The sequence below is a fragment of the Ranitomeya variabilis genome, chromosome 4 (assembly GCF_051348905.1).
Source record: "Ranitomeya variabilis isolate aRanVar5 chromosome 4, aRanVar5.hap1, whole genome shotgun sequence".
Lineage (NCBI taxonomy): Eukaryota > Metazoa > Chordata > Amphibia > Anura > Dendrobatidae > Ranitomeya > Ranitomeya variabilis.
This window is the reverse complement of record NC_135235.1, coordinates 176,807,722-176,821,928: the sequence shown is the minus strand read 5'-3', so window position 1 is coordinate 176,821,928 and position 14,207 is coordinate 176,807,722. Positions and strand designations below refer to the sequence as shown.

At 43.0% G+C, this 14,207-nt stretch overlaps 1 protein-coding gene across 3 annotated transcripts in view; it reads right to left on the bottom strand.

Moving 5' to 3' along the window:
* DLG5 (discs large MAGUK scaffold protein 5) overlaps positions 1-14,207 on the bottom strand; it is a 491,099-nt gene that overhangs the window by 171,048 nt on the left and 305,844 nt on the right. For all 3 annotated transcript variants that reach the window (XM_077259413.1, XM_077259411.1, XM_077259412.1), the window contains exon 19: positions 12,545-12,666. In XM_077259413.1, the coding sequence (XP_077115528.1) occupies positions 12,545-12,666 (122 nt within the window). The remainder of the gene's footprint in view (positions 1-12,544; positions 12,667-14,207) is intronic.

Sequence of the window (14,207 nt, the reverse complement as noted above, 5' to 3'; positions counted from 1 at the left end):
GATGTGAAACAGATCTTAAGCTGATCAAAAGCTTCTTGAGCCTGTGATGACCACTTAAAGGGCCTTTCCTTCTTTGTCAAGGAAGTAATGGGACAGACAATATCAGAAAAATTTCGAATGAAGCGTCTGTAGAAATTTGTAAAACCAATAAAACGTTGGATCTCCTTAACGTTCTTGAGTACCGGCCAGTCAAGGATAGCCTGAATCTTACCAGATTCCATGTTCAGCCCCTGGGGAGAGATGATATAACCTAAGAACTGTATCTTAGAACGATGGAACTCGCATTTCTCCGGATTAATATACAGATGGTTCTCTTTCAGACGTCTTAAAACAGTTTTGACATGTTCTTCATATTCCTGTAGAGAGCCAGAAAAGATTAGTATATCGTCCAAATAGATCACCACAAACTGGTCCAACAAATCTCTGAAAATCTCATTAGCAAGGTGTTGAAACGTTGCAGGGGCGTTACAAAGGCCGAAGGGCATCACAAGAGATTCAAAGTGTCCATACCGGCATCTGAATGCTGTCTTCCACTCATCCCCTGGATGAATACACACCAAATTATAAGCCCCACGAAGATCCAGTTTAGAGAACACCTTAGCATGGCGGACTCTTTCCAGTAATTCGGGAATCAGAGGCAAAGGGTAACGGTTTCGCACGGTTACCTTATTGAGTTCCCGATAGTCAACACAGGGTCTCATGGTCCCATCCTTCTTTACAAAAAAGATAGGTGCCCCTGCTGGTGAGGAAGAAGGACGTATGAAGCCTTTGGCCAGATTTTCATCAATATACTCCTTTAAGGCTTGAAGCTCAGGTGCCGCCAAAGGGTATGCGTTAACAAAAGGAATAGCTGCCCCAGGAAGCAACTCAATGGGACAGTCATAATGCCTGTGTGGAGGAAGCTGATCTGCATTCTTCTTGTCACAGATGTCAGAGAACTCTGTATATGCTGGAGGTAAAGAAAATACCTGTACATGTGGTTCCGTAGCCGTGGACTCAGGGACAGCTTCTGTTAACGCTGAGTTGCTCCTTGTTGGAAAGATAATCTCCTTGGTCTCCCAGTTGATAATTGGGTTCTGAGAACGCAACCAAGGAATGCCTAAAATCACAGGAAAATGAGGAGAAGAAATTAGCAAGAAAGAAAGTTGCTCCTGATGATTAGGCTCCAACAAAATTTCAAGGGGTACGGTCTCCTGATCCACAGGCCCAGAGATTAAAGGTGACCCATCCACTGTTTCCATGGTAATTGGAGAGGCTCTTTGCTGAATTTCAATACCATGTTCCTTGGCAAATGTGATATCCATGAAATTGCCACCTGCACCAGTCAATCATAGCTGCACTGGAAATCCACAGTCCTGAACACAGGATCTTAATAGGGAGAGAACAGTGAGAGTTCTTTTCCTTAAGCTCCTTGGGGGGTGAAGTCATAGAAAGTGAATGGAATACAGCGTTTAAAGGCAGGCTACATTCAGAGATGTCAGATTCATCATCACAGTTGTCATACTCCCCTACTGCTGCCAGCACCTTCTTAGGCTGTCTAGGACACTTAGGACAATTGATCAAGAAGTGGTCAGACTGGCCGCAGTAGAAACATAGACTTTCACGAAGGCGATGCTCCCGGCGCTCATTGATCTCGTGCCTCTGAATGGAATCAATTTGCATGGGGACCTCCTCCACCTCCCGAGATGTTTTACCTGCAGGCTCTTTGGAAGGAAGGGAAAAGTTAGAAATACGGTTATATGCAGCAAACTTCTCCTGCCTACGCTCAGTAAGGCGAATGTCAATGCACACACAATGCTGTATAAATGTCTCTAGCTCTTGTGGTGACTCAGAGCGAGCTAGTTCATATTTTACAATACTAGACAGACCCCTTTAAAAATAGGCAATTGTGCATAACTGTCCAAATTGGTAACTACCGCTAATCTCCTGAATTCAATAGCATACTCAATAACAGAACGTTTTGCTGGCGTAAAGACAATAAAGCAGATTCAGCGGTTGCACGGCGATTAGGATCATCAAACATTAATGCCATAGCGGCCAAGAAATCATCCAAGTTATTTAACCGTTGGTCACGAGACTCAATCATCGGATTCGCCCAGGTGAGCGCTCGTGTGGTCAGCAGCATTATTACACACAATACTTTGGATCTATTATTAGGAAAACGGTCAGCATGCACATCAAAATATAGCATACATTGATTCACAAAGCCACGAAATTTGTCGCGATCACCATTAAATCTGAATGGGGGCAACTTAGGTGGGCTAGCTGGTGGCGGTTGCCCAGAGGGAAAAGTTGCTTTTGCAGCTATTTGCGTGCTTATGTCTTGAAAAGCCCGTCCATACTGGGACTCTATGCCAGCAAGTTTGTTTTCCTGGGCTGCCATGCGGGTGCTTAAGTCCTGCAAAGTCTGTCCAAACACTTGTTGATTGTGTTCAAAGCTTCCAAACTTCTTTTGCAGACCTTCCACATCTTTCTGCAGTGACATAATTATGGAAAACACCTGTTCTAGTCTGCTCTCTGCAGTCATTGCTCCAGCAGTCTCTTTTTTTTTTTAGGCTAGTGTTATGATCCTAGTGGTAGAGGATCTCAGGAGTTCCAGCTAAGTCCGCAAACACAAAAACCAGCTCATAGGGAAGTGGTAACTTGGCTGACCGCATATCTGATCCTGGCACAACAACTAGAAGTAGCCGGGGAACGTACCTACGTTGATTCTAGACGTCTCGCACCAGCCGGAGAACTAACTAACCCTTTCAGAGAAAATAAGACCTCACTTGCCTCCAGAGAAAAGACCCCAAAGTTATTATACAAGCCCACAACAAATAATAACGGTGAGGTAAGAAGAAAAGACAAACGTAAGAATGAACTAGATTTAGCAAAGAGAGGCCCACTAATTAATAGCAGAAAATAGGAAGAGGACTTATGCGGTCAGCAAAAAACCCTATAAAAATATCCACGCTGAAGATCCAAGAACCCCCGCACCGACTAACGGTGTGGGGGGAGAATATCAGCCCCCTAGAGCTTCCAGCAAAAACAGAAATCACATTTTGAACAAGCTGGAACAAAACAAGAGCAAATGCAAAAGGACAAAAATAAGAAAGCAGAACTTAGCTTATCTTGCAAAACTCAGGGACCAGGAGTCAGGAGGAAAACAGACATAGACTGATTACATCGATTCCAGGCACTAGACTGAGTTTCCAGGAAGTCTAAATAGGAACACCCAAGGCCTAACGAACCAGGTGGGTACCAACCTGGGGAAGGATAATCCAAGTGCCATACCGCTAGTGACCACAAGAGGGAGCCAACAAATATAGTTCACAACAGGCTAGAGTATCCTGTAATAATTATAGGGGAAACTCAGGAGGCTCTTTGCGTGGAACAAGACAACTACAGGACACAGTTTTATAAGTGGTAAAGTCTATATTATCACACGGTGATTCAAACAGGTGCAGATAGAAACTCACTTCCACAACACTTGGTGTAAATATTAAACGCAGCTTAGCAGTCTATAGGAAACTTCAGAGGAGAATGCAATCACGCAGAAAGTCTATGAAGCACAATTATTCTTGAGGATACTTGACACGAATAAGTTCTTGCTTAGTCCAAAACACAGATAGATATGCTTATAAGGCAGTTCAAATAATATCTTAGCTCAACCAGGGAGGCCTGGGTAATAGTCTCAGGTTCTTGCAGAGCAGCAACAGCTTACATGTCCAGCAAATGCAAATGGAAGTAAACACAAGCAGCAGATGAAGGAGGATTACTGGAACTGGTGTATGCAGCAGGAACTCAGAGCAGAGTAGCAGGATCACCCCACAGGTTCACAGGAGCAGGTTTATAGCCATGAAGTCACCAGGGTCAGGAGCTGGATGCAAGGCAGAATACTCTAGCACAGACTGAAGGCTGGGGTGGAGTTTTATAGCCGGAAGACACAGTGCACATGAGACCAAAGACGCCATCTTGGAAAAGGGCAGTAATGCACAAAAGGTAATAAAAAATGTTCAGAGTCCTGACACCCCCCCAAGGAACTTAGCTAGGTGTGTGGTGAGCACTTTGAACCCCCAAGTGCTTCACAGAAATTTATAACGCAGATCCGTGAAAATAAAAAATCATTTTTTTCCCCACAAAAATAAGTTTTTAGCCCCCATTTTGTTATTTTCCCAAGGGTAACAGGAGAAATTAGACCCCAAAAGTTGTTGTGCAATTTTTACTGAGTACGCTTATGCCCCATATGTTTGGGTAAACCACTGTTTGGGCGCACGTCGGGGCTCGGAAAGGAGGGAGCACCATTTGACTTTTTGAGCGCAAGATTGGCTGGAATCAATGGTGGCGACATGTCGCGTTTGTAGACCCCTGATGTGCCTAAACAGTGGAAACCCCTCAATTCTAACTCCAACACTAACCCCAACACACCCCTACCCTAATCCCAACTCTAGCCATAACGCTAATCACAACCCTAACCCCAACACACCCCTAACCACAACCCTAACCCCAACACACCCCTAACCCTAATCCCAACCCTAACCACAACCCCAGCACAACCTTAACCCTAATCCCAACCCTAACCATTTTCCTATCCACAAACCTAACCCCAACACACCCCTAATCCTAATCTTAACCCTATTTTCAATCCTAACCCTAATTTCAACCATAACTCTAATTCCAAACCTAACCCTAAGGCTATGTGCCCACGTTGCGGATTCGTGTAAGGATTTTTCCGCAGTTTTTGAAAAATCCGCAGGTAAAGCGCACTGCATTTTACCTGCGGATTTACCGTGGATTTCCAGTGTTTTTTGTGCGGATTTCACCTGCGGATTCCAAACGAGGAACAGGTGTAAAACGCTGCGGAATCCACACAAAGAATTGATATGTTTCCGCGCGGTATTTTCCGCACCATGGCACAGCGGATTTAGTTTTCCATAGGTTTACATGGTACTGTAAACGTAATGGAAAACTCCTACGAATCCGCAGCAGCCAATCCGCTGCGGATCCGCAGCCACATCCGCACCGTGCACATAGCCTAATTCTAACCCTAATTCTAACCCTAACCCTAATTCTAACCCTAACCCTAATTGCAATCCTAACCCTAATTGCAACCCTAACCCTAATTCTAACCCTATTGATAATTGCAACCCTAACCCTAATTGCAACCCTAACCCTAATTGCAACCCTAATTGGAACCCTAACCCTAATTCTAACTCTAACCCTAGTTTTATCCCTAACCCTAGTTCTAACCCTAATTCTAACCCGAACCCTAATTCTAACCCTAGTTCTAACCCTAACCCTAGTTCTAACCCTAACCCTAGTTCTAACCCTAACCCTAGTGGAAAAATAAAAGTAAACATATTTTCTTCATTGTATTATTGTCCCTACCTATGAGGGTGATAAAGGAGGGGTTTATTTATTGTTTTTATTTTGATCACTGTGATAGTCACAGCGATGTGACCTGGAATGTACCTGGAATTAATCTGCCGGCGGGCATATGCGCCCGCCATTTTGGAAGATGGTGGCGCCCATGGAGAAGGACGGACACCGGGAGAGACACCGGAGCTCTGTAAGTATGCGGGGGTGAGATTGGACCATGGGGGGCTGAGATCAGACTGGGGGGGAGCGGACAGGAGGACGGAGGGGAGCAGAGGACAGCAGAAGACCGGACGGAGGACGGGGGCGGTGGCAGGGGCAGATCACGGTCTCCAGCCATGGCCGATGATATTGCAGCATCGGCCATGGCTGGATTGTAATATTTCACCAATTTTTATTGGTGAAACATTACGATTACTCTGAATTAAAGTGAAACGTCACTTTCAACAGCCAATCAGAGCGATTGTAGCCATGGGGGGGCGAAGCCACCCCCCCTGGGCTGAAGCACCACTCCCCCTGTCCCTGCAGGTCGGGTGAAATTAGTTAACCCTTTCACCCGATCTGCAGGGACACGATCATTCTGTGACACAGTATATGCGTCACAGGTCGGATTAGCACCGACTTTCATGACGCATATGCTGTGTCACAGGTCGGGAAGGGGATAAAGGGAATCTGTTAGCAGGTTTTTGCTATGCAATCTGAAGACAGCGTGAGATTGAGGCTGAAACACAATTCAGGGACGTGTCACATGTCAAAATGTGTGCTGTTGTTTACTGTTAGGCTATGTGCACACGTTAAGTATTTTGATGCATTTCCGCTGCGTTTTTGGCCGCACGGATTTGCATCAAATTGCAGTGTAGTGCACAGCCAATGTTAGTCTATATGAAATTGACATTTGTTGTGCACATGTTCATATCTGCAGCATGTAAATTCTTTTGGCGGATCTGCAGCGTTTCTGCACCCACTGACTTTCATTGAGTCAGGCATATCCACAGCAAACCCGCAGATGTAAAAAAGATCTGCGGTTTAGCTGCGGATGAAACGCTGAAGATCTGGAGGAGGGAAGTGTGTGGGCGGAGCTATGTGCGTGTATGTGCGTGCAGGTGTCTGCATTAATCTGTGTCTGTGTGTGCGTGTGTCCTTGTGTGTGTGTGTCTGTGTAGGCATCCATTGTCTGATGGGATTATTGCTCCCATCCGGCAATGAATGCTCACAGTTACAGCATTGCCGATGATGGGAAAGTAGTCCCATCAGACAATAGCTGTGTTCAGTAGTAAAAAACAAAAAAAACAAACAGAATATACAACTTATAATATACAGTACATACACATAACATACAACACATAACAGAGTACATACTTACCAATCAACTAGTCCCGGAAGCCCTTGATTCTCCTGTAATAAAAATAACATAATAAACCAACCTATACTTACCTTTCTGCCGTAGTCCAGTTAACGAGTGTCCCGTGTAGAACAGTGATATCGGGAGATGCGCGTGCTCTACAGGGTCCCGCGATGAGCTGACAGCGGGGGGTAATATTCCACGATGTACTGTATATCCCTCCGCTGCTGCCAGGTATGATGTCACTTAAGTTCATTCTCTTGCCGGCAACACTGTGTGAGAAAATTCCCACGCAGCATTGCCGCAAAGCGAGAGAATGAACTCTCAGGTAACCTCTTCAGCAATGCACTGCAGGAGCCATTATCTCCTGTCAGTGCATCACAGGAGGCCTATAGAGCAGTGACATCACCCGATGTCACTGTTCTATAGGGGAGATCGTCTTGGGGCACTCATTAATTGGACAACGTTGGACCGGGAGTATACGGTACGTTTATTATTTTTTATTTTTTGCAGGTGATCGATGGCTTCAGGGAATTAGGCGTGGTTGCAAGTATGGTGAAATTAAGAATATTAAAATAATTTTTTCTGGCTGTCTTTTTTTAACTCTTTCACTACTATAGGATTAGCAATGGATAGGTGTCTTATTGATGCCTCTCCATTACTAACCAGACTTGTGAGTCACCTTACAATACAAAGGTGACATTGTCTACTTATTACCCCATATGCCACTGCTACATTTCTGGGGCGGCTGGGAGCTGGTATTTGTAGCCGGGGTGGGGCAATATCCATGGCCCCTCTCTAGGCTATGAATAATAGCCCGCAGCTGTATGCATAGCCTTTCTGGCTATAAATTATAGGGGGAACTCACGTCATTTTTATTTGGGGGGTCCCCCTATTTTAACAGCCAATAAAGGCTAAATATACAGCTGTGGGTTGATATTCATAGCCTGGGAAGCTCCATATGTATTAACCCCTTCCCAGGCTACAAACATCGGCCCCCAGTCGCTGGTTTTCCCACTCTGGACTTGAAAATTGCGCTGGAGCCCAAGCAATTTTTTTTTCCATTTTTTTTAATTAAACAGATATTGCGTTTAAGGCCAGCGTCACACTTGCGAGAAATTCGCACGAGTCTCGCACCTCAATACCCGGCACTGCCGCCGGCACTTGGAACCAGAGTGTGCAGCTGCATGTATTTCTATGTAGCTGAACGCTCCGGTCCCAGTGGAAGGTCTGGGTATTGAGGTGCGAGACTCGTGCGAGTTTCTTGCAAGTGTGTACCCAGCCAACGCAGATTTTGTGTGTGTGTGTCTTTATTTAACTCTTTAAGTACCATTTTATTATGTTTATTACTAAACATCTGGCTTGGTATTATCTATCTATAGATAGATATATCTATAGCTAGATGGATAGATATATCGAAAGATACATCTATAGATAAATAGATAGATATATGTATAGATAAATAGCTTATCACTTAATGGTGACCAAACAACAATAAGAAATGATCCCCCAAGTAGTACTTATGTATAAAGTATCACTTTTATTAATAAACCTTAAAAACAAGGAGTTACATAAAAGGAAGGGTACTAAGTCCTATGACGAGGGACTTCATTACCATAGGGTATTCCAAAACATTGACCACAAGAGCAGTAAACTGAACATCTCTTATTACTTGAGTAAAATCCCTTAATATTATATATGTGAGAACGAAAAATAGAGACTACCTAGGCATTCCTACATTGCAGGATGAATCTATATTTGTCCCCCTGTGCCTGTATATACTTAGTTGTATGATGATTTTGCTCTAAATGATAAATACAGGACAGTTCTATTACCTGACGTGCAGCCATGTGGAATCGTCTCGGCATCCCTCTGCCTCGACGCGCGTTTCACACTGCTTCTTCAGGAGGCGTGGGCAACTCATTGTGAATACGTATAGATAAATAGATAGAAAGATAGATGGATAGATAGATATATCTATAGATAGTAGAAAAAAAGGGGAAACAGCACAGCAGACTTCCAGAAAAAAAAGTGATGTTTATTGCCCAAATGGTGTGGCGATGTTTCGGATACAATCCTTTTTCAAGCCGAATCCAAAACGTCGCCACGCCATTTGGGCAATAAACATCACTTTTTTTTTCTGGAAGTCTGCTGTGCTTTTTCCCCTTTTTTTTCTACTATTGCAAGGAGCCTTCTGAGATTGCTGGCTGGGGATGCGTGCAATTTGTTAAGGTACTGTGTTTGGTGCTGTTCCAATTTTTTAACCTGTATATCTATAGATAGATAGATAGATCTATAGATAGATAGATAGATCTATAGATAAATAGATATATCTATAGATAGATCTATAGATACTGTATATCTATTTTTCTATAGATCTATCTATCTATAGATATATCTTTCTGTATGTGTAAACTTTATTCTTCAATGGAGAATGTAAATGAAGAGGTTGGACAAGAAATGACATCTTTATTTAGCTTTCAAAAATTCATACAAATCTGCATGAAAAAAAGGCATCAAAAATGCATAAAAAAAACACATCAAATCCGCACCTGCGTTTTCTGGCAAGAGAGGAAGGCCAGGTCATCTGGCGTAGCACCCCATCACTCTCCTTCTTGGTCAAATAGCCCTTACACAGCCTGGAGGTGTGTTTGGGGTCATTGTCCTGTTGAACAATAAATGATGGTCCAACTAAACGCAAACCGGATGGAATAGTATGCCGCTGCAAGATGCTGTGGTAGCCATGCTGGTTCAGTATGCCTTCAATGTTGAATAAATCCCCAACAGTGTCACCAGCAAAGCACCCCCACACCATCACACCTCCTCCTCCATGCTTCTCGGTAGGAACCAGGCATGTACAGTCCATCTGTTCACCTTTTCTGCATCGCACAAAGACACGGTGGTTGGAACCAAAGATCTCAAATTTGGACTCATCAGACTAAAGCACAGATTTCCACTGGTCTAATGTCCATTTCTTCTGTTCTTTAGCCCAAGCAAGTCTCTTTTGCTTGTTGCCTGTCCTTAGCAGTGGTATCATAGCAACTATTTTACCATGAAGGCCTGCTGCACAAAGTCTCCTCTTAACAGTTGTTGTAGAGATGTGTCTGCTGCTAGAACTCTGTGTGGCATTGACCTGGTCTCTAATCTGAGCTGCTGTTAACCTGCAATTTCTGAGGCTGGTGACTCGGATAAACTTATCCTCAGAAGCAGAGGTGACTCTTGGTCTTCCTTTCCTGGGGCGGTCCTCATGTGAGCCAGTTTATTTGTAGCGCTTGATGGTTTTTGCCACTGCACTTAGGCAAACTTTCAAAGTTTTCCCAATTTTTCGGGCTGACTGACCTTCATTTCTTAAAGTAATGATGGCCACTCGTTTTTCTTTACTTAGCTGCTTTTTTCTTGCCTTAATACAAATTCTAACAGTCTACTCAGTAGGACTATCAGCTGTGTATTCACCAGACTTCTGCACAACACAACTGATGGTCCCAACCCCATTTATAAGGCAAGAAATCCCACTTATTAAACCTGACAGGGCACACCTGTGAAGTGAAAACCATTCCCGGTGACTACCTCTTGAAGCTCATCAAGAGAATGCCAAGAGTGTGCAAAGCAGTCATCAAAGCAAAAGGTGGCTACTTTGAAGAACCTAGAATCTAAGACATATTTTCAGTTATTTCACACTTTTTTGTTAAGTATATAATTCCACATGTGTTAATTCATAGTTTTGATGCCTTCAGTGTGAATGTACAATTTCCATAGTCATGAAAATACAGAAAAATCTTTAAATGAGAAGGTGTGTCCAAACTTTTGGTCTGTACTATATATATATATATATATATATATATATATATATATATATATATATATATATATATATATATATATATATGTGTCACTGACATATATATATATATATATATATATATATATATATATATATATACACATACACCTATGCTATGTATATACATTTATTTTGTCTGTTCTATTCCAACCTGTCAGTGTGATTTTACTGTACACCGCACAGAATTGCTGGCTTTTCGAAAGGACACGGGTGCGTATTTTTCACAAGTAACACTGATGGTCTGTGTGGTGTGCGAGTTTTTCTAGCACCCATAAACGTTCATTGGAGAGTCTCGGCCGATATACGGTGCAAATCGCAGCATGCTGCAATTTTACTCGCATGTATAATATGGCCAAGAAAAAAACTAATGATGGGAGCTGCCCCATAGATTAACATTGGGCCGAGTGCTATGTGATTTTTTTCTTGCATAGCACTCATCTGTATTCCTCTCTAATATGACTCCGACCTTAAGAAGCTTTTTAGCTTAGGCCTCTTTCACACTTCCGTCTTTCAGCTCCCGTTACAATCCGTTGATTTTTGAGAATGCAGGATCCTGCAAAAAAATTTGCAGGATCCTCCATTATCCCATAGACTGGTATTAGCGACGGATTGTGAAGGATGGCCATCCATTTCATCCGTCGTGCACTGGATCCTGCGTAAAAAAACAGTCAGTCGGGCAGAGAAAACGTTCAGAGGAACGTTTTTTCTGCACGTCGGAAAATCGGTCAGCTTGGAATCCAGCGATGGGTCCCGTCTTTTCAAACTGAGCATGCGTGGAAGAATTTCCCGTCAGGGAAATACTCTCTCGCTTGCTCCCTCTCTCTTTTTACTATTGATGCTGCCTATGCAGCATCAATAGTAACAAGATATAATGTTAAAAATAATTTAAAAAAAATCAAAATTCAATATTCTCACCTACAGGTGTTCCCGCGCAACGTCACCGATGCTCTCGGCAGCTACGCCGCCCCAGCTAGCGTTCCTAGTAATACATTGCGAAATCTCGCGAAAAGTCGCGGTCTCGCAAGACCACGACTTCTCGTGAGATTTCGCAATGTATTACTAGGAACGCTAGCTGCGAGGAGCATTGCTGCGCGGGACTCGGTAGGTGAGAATACTGCAATTTTTTTATTTTTTTTAACCTGGTTTGTGTTGTGTATGCGTTTTTGCAGCGGAAAACCGCTGCGAAGACGCATACACAACAGGTGCACATAGCCTCGACGGGTCAGTCAGAAAGACGGGCCCAGTGCACACGTTTTCCACAATCTGCACAGGATCCGTCATTTCAACGTCTTGACGGATCCTGTGCAGATTTGGAAGACAGAAGTGTGAAAGAAGCCTTAGGATCTCTTTTGAATCTGTACCCCGCTCTGTGTGTGCTGTCAGGCAAGAGATGCGTGCTCCTATTGATTCAGCTGTGCACCTCTAGCAGAGTTTTTAGAGTGATCACAAGGGATCTCTGGTCCGAGCCCCCACTGATCTGCTTAGAATAAAAAAAGGGAACTTGAATATTTTAAAAAAAAGTTATAAATGTTGCTACTATTTAACAAACAAAAAATGGGATGTTTACTAAGACACTTTCTAATCAATTCCAAAGTACAGTGGGTACGGAAAGTATTCAGACCCCTTTATATTTTTCACCCTTTGTTTCATTGCATCTATTTGGTAAATTTAAATAAGTTAATTTTTCTCATTAATGTACACTCTGCACCCCATCTTAACTGAAAAAAAACTGAAATGTAGAAATGTTTGCAAATTTATTAAAAAAGAAAAACCGAAATATCACATGGTCATGTTTTTTTTGTTTCTGTAGTCACTTAACTCTGAAATACTGTTTCCACAAGTTTATTCTCTTTGCTTTGGCTCCCCCGGTGTACCAGCAGGACTGCCTTACTATTAAGTGTCTGCCTCCTAATATGGTAGCAGCAGCTGCACTCAAAAGTATCTACATCCCCAATGACACGGATGAGAAAATATCATAAGTAACAAAGCATAAGATTGCTTACCTAAACGTGCACTTGATGGCAGAGAGTTTGAGCCATGTGGTACCCTTGGACGGGAGGTATCACAGTATTCACTGGGGTGTTTATGACTCAGATCCAAGCTTAACCTGCCATGGTGTTGAGCACTGCGAGTAGTTAGAATAGTTAAATAAAATACAAATCTTTAAAATCCAGTTGAAATATTTTCTTCCAAATACAATGTTTGCAAATAACACATTGTGTACAACCCAAATCACCACAATTCCTGTGATTAGGACAAATGCCGTCCTTCTCACAGAAAACAGTAGTCCTGTATTTTAGAAAAACTGCCAACGTTCCTCATAATAATGAAAGATCAGCTTTCATGAAAGTCATAGTAACAGTGAAAACTATTATGTAGTTTAATTTTCTTTACACGTAACCAACAATGATGACTAGTTCTTCCAGAGCTCACACATGCACAATTTAAGCTAGGAGCTATGAACAATGTTAGTGCTTTGGCTGTTACTGCAATACTGCATCATGCATGGTCTTTAAAGATACATTAACCTCACACTCCCTATTTTGGAAATAGTAATTTGTTAATTTGTGAGCAATAAATAGTTGTTTTAAGCATTTGTAAGGGTATGTGCACACGGTCAGTAATTGGCAACGGTTTCGATGCTGCACATATCCACTGTGTCCAAAGTGCTGCTGGCTTTTGAACGCAGGTGATTCTGCATGTGTTCACGGAAACGTGCAGAATCACTGAGTCTAATACATTGTAGAAGTGAAAATTTTCTTGCGGAGACGTGCTGTGGTCTGGAGAGACATACCACATGTCTATCTCTGCAGGGAAGCCGCGGTGTTGTGAATTCCGTTCTCGGGCTCCCTCCTGTGGTCATGAGTGGTACTTTCTGAGTTCTGTTCATGGGCTCCCTCTGGTGGCTTTTAGTGTTACTGCTGGTCTGTAGCTGGACTTCAGCTGCCTCGTTTCCTGCTAGGCCTGCTGCCTATTTAACTCCATCTGGACCTTTACTTGTTGCCTGCTGTCGTTGTATTCAGTACTGGTTCAGATCTCTCTGGGACTTCCCTTGTGACCTGTCTCCTCGTGGAGAAGCTAAGTTCATGCTAGTCCATTTTTGTTCATTGCTATTTGAAAATGTGTCTCAGTATGTTATGAGTTCAGTCCAGCTTGCTTATATGCTATTTGATTGCTAGCTGGAAGCTCTGGGGTGCGGAGTTGCGCCCCTCACATCGTGAGTCGGTGTGGGGGTCTTTTTGTATTCTCTGCGTGGATACTTTTGTAGTATTTTATACTGACCGCACAGATTCCTTGCTATCTTCTGACTATTTAGTTACTAGCGGGCCTCATTTGCTAAAACCTATTTTCATTTCTATGTTTGTGTTTTCCCCTTAAACTCACCGTTATTATTTGTGGGGGGCTGCTTACACTTTGGGGAAAATTTCTCTGAGGCAAGTGAGGCTTTGTTTCTCTGTAGGGGTAGCTAGTTTCTCAGGCTGTGAACGAGGCGTCTAGGCCGAATTAGGAACGCTCCACGGCTGCCTATAGTGTTTGTTGATAGGATCAGAATTGCGGTCAGTAAAGTTCCCACATTCCCGGAGCTTGTCCTTATTTTTGGTTTACCCATGAGGTCAGTTCATGTGTTCCTTACCACCAGGATCATAACAGTACAGCAGGCCCGTA